Raw genomic sequence first — 6501 nt, forward strand, 5'->3', positions numbered from 1 at the left:
GGAAAGTAGGTTATACATGGCTAGTTTGCTAATAAGGAAAAGTATATATTTTTTCCAAAAATGACAATACAATTGAATGAAACTTCAATACCTGCAAAGTCGCAAAATTCTTGGTCTTTATGCGTCTCTTGATTTCTAGTAATAGATTCATTAGAGGATGAGAGAAACATCAAAAGATTATGGATATTAAAATAGGTGATTCGTAAAAGAGTAAATAGCAACAGATTAAAAAGAGGTGGTATTCATATTCTCTTTGGGAAGGGAAAGGGAAGGAGAGGAAGTGAGTCTCAGCACAGTTTAAATGGGTAATAGGGCATGTTCAGAAGTGCTGTGCAGTGGCATTTAATGAAATTCTAAACTCTACCTCCTCTCATTAAGTTGATTCATGAAGTCAGTAACAGGGGAATAACTGGCAAGGGCGGCCTGCTGTGAAAATGACCACATGTCCCACATCCATCAGTTTAACCTCTGAAAAAAGGACCTAGAAAATGCAGACTCTTATGGGTCTTCCTCAGCTCTTTTCATGCTATTATTGCTCCAGGATTTTCTGTGAGTTTAGCACTTGCTTGCTACCCTCCTTGCTTGAGTAGGCACTCCAAAACGTAGATATTCCTCCTGAAAGGGCCCAAATTCTCCTGTTCCTTTGTTATGTTTCATGAGCTCAAAACTGAACGAGTTCACAAAGGAAGAAATGATGCCAGCTTTTCTCTGGTGAAATTGGGAGAGTGATGATAAATTAGAGGCAGATGAAAATTTGAAACTGAAATGATTTTTATCTTGTATAGCAATGGCTTAAATAATACCTGAAGTAAGAGATTTAATGAAGCTAGTATTTAGCCCCTGAAACTCGAAGTTATTATTTTTTTTAATTTACCACCTTTTGTTACTCCGAGCCTAGCTATTTTCATTTAACAGTAGCTAAATGACACTATCTTCAGGAAATTACAAATTTTTATGGTCAAGATCTTTTCAGTGAAGTAACCATGAATCCTAATCTTCTCCCCATTTTTTCCAGGCCTTAGAAAGAGATTAAGTACCTGTTCAGTTAACTGATTTATTTCCCCTCTTCAGGGCCGCAAAAAGGAACTCTCTGAAGAAGAAAATGTAATGACCCAAGGTCCCTGTCTAAAAGAACATGGGGATTTATGAGATTGAACAGAAAGGATTTTCTTTTCATCCAATGAGCTGTTCTTGTTTCCTATGGCATTTATTCCCAGGAACAGAACTCCACATAACTTTTCCTGATATCTCTAAAATAATTTTGGGGAATATGCTTCTGGTATAATTCAAAAACAGAAGAATTTCTTAGATATTTTTATGAGATTTTTTTTAAATGAGTGATTTGGAAGTGTATTAATAGAAAGAATATAACAACATAGAATTGAAGAGATACAGTTCTGCCTGAGGTTGATCTCTAGAAATGGTCAAAACAATGAGGAGCGCACATGCAAACGTAGTCCCCATATTGGCAGAATACCCATACTCACATATATTCCCACATCAGTAGGAAGTAGGGAGGTAGGCTAAAGTCCAGGACACTATCCCAAAATGGCTAGCTGAATGATTATCTTAATTCAAGCAAAATTTTATTAGATATCAATGGTTGTATTTCCCCAAACCTTAGCAGCTTAAACAAAAATGTTTATACCTCGTAATTTCTATGGGTCGGGAATTTGGGAGTGGATCAATTTGGTTATTTGAGCTCATAATTTCTTATGAAATTATAGTTAAGATGCCAGTAGGAGCTGCAGTCCTCTGAATTCTTGAGTGGGGCTAGAGGATCCCCTTTCAAAGTGGCTCATTCACACACCTGAAAGGTAGTGCTGGCTGTTTTCCGGAATGTGATAGCTCCTTGCCCAAAGAACACCTCTATAAGGATACTTGAGGGACCTGCTATTGTGGCAGCTGGCTTCCTCCAAAACAAGTGATCTAAGAAGAGAGGTAGGCAGATGTCACATGTCTAAGTCTTACTTTTGAAGCCGAATACTAATCAAAGTGCTTTCTTATTTAAGAATTGGGAGTTGCCTAAAAGGTGAGCGTAGGAACAAATCTGTGCCATGGTGAACAAACAGAAGAGAGAATTCAAGTTTCTGTGAACAATGCAGCCCGTATGTAAATATTAAGCATGTACTTCTTTTCTTTATGTTACGCTGTGAACTTACCTTTATATTATCTACCTCAGAGAAAATCAGCAGCACTGGTAATCCAAAATCAATTAAAAATACATTATATATTGGAGGGAGGGTGGGGAGAAATTGCCATTTTAATTATGTCTGGTCAAATTGCAATTAGTTTGTGTTCTCTGAGAACACACCTGTTAAAAGAGATGGCCCAAATGAAGCAGTCAGGATGTGGGAACGTAGATTGAATTTTCAAAGTTTCTTTAGAAAAACTACAATGATTTTTATACCTATACAGTAGTGAAGATTAAATCCTTTCTTATTGTGATTAACTTGTAGGCAAAATTGTAATATACTATATGTGGTCTTATATCTTTATGCCTTTTCTAGAATGTTGATAATGTAATTTCAGCATTGGTTAAATTTGAGTCTTAGTGTTTGAACTTTAGAAAAAGAAGAAACCGATAAATTGGATTAGACAAGAGAGATAAAATGGAAGGCAAAGTATGACTAAAGATTTTGAAAATGAAACCCCTAGAGAGATAAAGGAAGCTGAGGGACAGTCCATATGCCCTTTAGAACTATACTCCTGTCTATCAGAAGTAAGGCAGCTAAACCTTGTAACAAGGGATCTGCTGATCTGGGCTTTGTTTCAGTATGTGCCTTTGGGAAGCAGTTAAAATCCCTGAGTTATAGACCCAAAAAGTATTTTGCATTTGAATGGAGACTCATTCATTAGTTTCACTCATTTAGCCAATATATGGGACATCTTTTCATGTCAAGTGACTGTTATTATTTTTGGTCTCTCACATTCATAATAACTACAACCAATTTGTAAAATCATCCTGCTCTTTCTAAAAAAGATGAGATGAGAAATAAAAATTAATTGCACATTGTCAATTAGTGCTAATTAAGCTATGTATAATACAAATTTCTCTTTTTAATGAGTTTGTCTTTATTTTAGTTTTATGAAAATGAAATGTATTTTTTTCCAAGGTTTTCTCATTAGTGCTTATGATCTTGTCCCTTCAATTCAATTTCCTATAAGGTCTTCGACACAAAGAAGAAGACAAAGCTTTTACACGAAGGTTTTGAGGAGCCAATTACAGGTCGAATATGGATACCTTTGAGCACATGATTCCTCTATAAAAAGATCCTTTCTTCTTCCAAAGAAGTTATTTTTTCATATAGATAAATATGTTCCTGGGATCTAAATCAAGGAAAGTACATCCTTCTTGTTCACTGGCAATACCGCTGCAGATTTCAGGCATCCTGGAAAGTTAGAAACACGTGCTCACAAACTAGGTGTGGGTGTGAAACTTAGTGTTGAAACACTTAACTAATTTCTCCAGGAATGAAACTTCTCCCCCCCTCCTTTTTTTTTTTTTTTTTGCATGATCTCCAAAATGAAAAAAAGAAATCTCTAGTATCCTCCTTTCCAACCATCCATTGTGTAGAAGTGACTTAAGAGGGTTAATGAGACAAAACTTCCTCTTTGCTCTCTCTCTGAATTTTCATAGTATAGCAAAAATAGTCAATTTTACAAATTTCATTCATTTATTTGCCACATCTTCTTGGGTAAGTATAATCAGGAAACCACCTTGAGCATTGGATTTCTGTTGAAGCCATTTAAATGAAGAAATAATCTTAATGATTTAAAGTGCTCCAAGCTATTAAAAAAAAAAAAAAAGTTTGTGCCCTTAGGTCAAATGCTTAAAAACCAATTGCTATACATATGGTCAATATATAATTTGTCTTCAAAGTCTATAGAAAAGGAAGAATTGAACTTTTATTTGGAGGAACAGAATTGAACTCTTATAGGAAATCTTATGGGAAATCTTATGGGAAATCATGTAAGTTTTATACTATTTGAAAACATATTATGTGGAAAATTAGGGAAGAGAAGTAAAAAAAAAAAAGGGTAACTAATTTTAAATTAGAAACCAATTTAATATATTTCCAAATTAATTTCTAATTCCCTGGAAGGCTAATGCACTATTGATTTAGAGGGGAAAAAATGAAAGTTATAGAAACAGTCATCCTTTTTCTTCCCCAGAATGAATTATATTTGATGGTAAATCAATATATTTTATATTGAAAATTATTAGAATGTCTGTCTCTCAAAATGTTTCATTATAAAGAACAAAAAAACATTATGAACTCACAGATGTGAGGCAAAATTTGTACCTGTTAAAATTGGTGATAATGTTTCAGGTGTGGTTCAGTTTGAAGTCAAGCATGTCAAAATATTAAGATCATATATGTAGAAAATTAAGCTCATGGATATGGTCCTTCTTGTGTTTCTCTGTCATATAATATAATACATGAATACCTTAAAAGTGAAGTAGACTACAAGCTTTCTCTCTGATGAGTCGTATCTTGATAAAAATTGGTAGATTCACTTTTATTTTATTTTTTTGAATATTAAATCGTTTATTGATTACACATGATAATGGATGATACTCAAGATTTAATCCCATCTATAAATTTTATCTGATACCATAATTCAATTTAGATATATTGCATAGGATGTGCCAACAATCATATTAATAACCAAATAAACTCCAGGACTTTGCTTGGGTGACCTTTTAATGGTGAACTCCAGGTCACAACACATTAACTGTCAGTTCAACTACACCAAGGTTTGTGGAGACAATGGCTTCTGTGCCCAAGCAGGTTGCAAATAAATTTCGAATGGAACCTGGCATCACCCTGAAGGAATTCTAACTTCACACTATTGGGGTAGTATACCAAGATGGCTCAGAGTAGACTAACTTTACACAGCACATTCAAAAAAAAGACACATTTATTCATCGTCATGATCAAACTATTACATTTAACAATCAACAGCATGGATGCAAAAGAAAAAATCTACATTAAAACCCTTTGTTGGAATGCTTTACACTTTCCACAGAACAGAAACTAAAATAACCTGTTATACAATTAGTCACAAATACAGTCCTCGAGTTTTTTTTGCCCATACACATGAGTATTGTCTAAAACATGTCTTCTTTGTAGCAGCTAGGCCCTGCCACCACTGTGCTTGGCTGAGTTCACAAATCTGTTGTAACCGGTAGCTTCCCTGTCACTTCTCTGGCTCTCCTCTCCTGCTAAGCTTTGTTTCCTGGCAGGAATTAAAACCTTCTGCCACTGTCATAGCTGCTGCTGCTGCTGCTGGAACCACCATAGCCACCTTGGTTTCGTGGTTTGGCGAAGTATTGGCCTCCACCACCATGAGGGCCAGAGCTTCTGCCTCCCAAATTGCCTCCTTTCATGGGTCCAAAATCTGAGGATTGATTGTTGTAATTGCCAACATCATTATAGCTTCCGCCACCTCCAAAGTGGCTTCCGTCATTACCAAATCTGTGATAGCCATCCCCACTGCCACCATATCCACCACCACCTCGACTGCCACCAAAGCCACCTCGACCACTGAAGTTTCCTCCGCGACCAAAGTTGTCATTCCCACCCAAACCACCTCCACGACCACCACCAAAGTTTCCAGAACCATCTCGACCTCTTTGGCTGGATGAAGCACTAGCCATCTCTTGCTTAGAGAGCGCTTTCCTTACTTCACAGTTGTGGCCATTCACAGTATGGTAATTTTGAATGACAATCTTGTCTACAGAATCATGGTCATCAAATGTTACAAAAGCAAAACCCCTCTTTTTGCCACTGCCTTGGTCAGTCATGATCTTAATCACTTCGATTTTCCCATACTGTTCGAAATAATCTCTTAGATGATGTTCTTCAATGTCTTCTTTAATGCCACCAACAAAAATCTTTTTCACAGTTAAGTGGGCACCAGGTCTTTGAGAATCTTCTGAGACAGCGCTCTTTGGTTCCACAACTCTTCCGTCCACCTTGTGTGGCCTTGCATTCATGGCTGCATCCACCTCCTCCACAGTGGCATATGTGACAAACCCAAAGCCTCTGGAGCACTTGGTGTTCGGATCTCTCATTACCACACAGTCTGTAAGTGTTCCCCATTGCTCAAAATGGCTCCTCAGACTCTCAACTGTTGTTTCAAAGCTCAGACCTCCAATGAAGAGCTTCCGCAGCTGTTCAAGCTCTTTGGGAGACTCTGAGTTAGACATGACCGCGGTGGGAGGGGAGACTTTAACGATGCTTACTCGGTGGTGTCCACGGGCAGAAAGGAGTAATCTAACGAACGTATCTCGGTATATTCATTTTTATTTTTTTTTTTAAAGATTTTATTTATTTATTTGACAGAGAGAAATCACAAATACACTGAGAGGCAGGCAGAGAGAGAGAAGGAAGCAGGCTCCCTGCTGAGCAGAGAGCCCGATGCGGGACTCGATCCCAGGACCCTGAGATCATGACCTGAGCCGAAGGCAGCGGCTTTAACCCACTGAGCCAC

The 6501-nt window shown here is 37.2% G+C and overlaps 1 protein-coding gene across 1 annotated transcript; it reads right to left on the reverse strand.

Moving 5' to 3' along the window:
- Positions 1–4985: 4985 nt before the first annotated feature.
- LOC132012157 (heterogeneous nuclear ribonucleoprotein A1-like) lies at positions 4986–6217 on the reverse strand. Its single transcript, XM_059391786.1, has one exon. It carries the CDS (start codon positions 6215–6217, stop codon positions 5255–5257), a length of 963 nt encoding a protein of 320 aa, XP_059247769.1. The 3' UTR covers positions 4986–5254.
- Between the last annotated feature and the right edge of the window lie 284 nt (positions 6218–6501).

This window comes from Mustela nigripes, chromosome 1 (assembly GCF_022355385.1).
Source record: "Mustela nigripes isolate SB6536 chromosome 1, MUSNIG.SB6536, whole genome shotgun sequence".
In the NCBI taxonomy this organism is placed as follows: Eukaryota; Metazoa; Chordata; class Mammalia; order Carnivora; family Mustelidae; genus Mustela; species Mustela nigripes.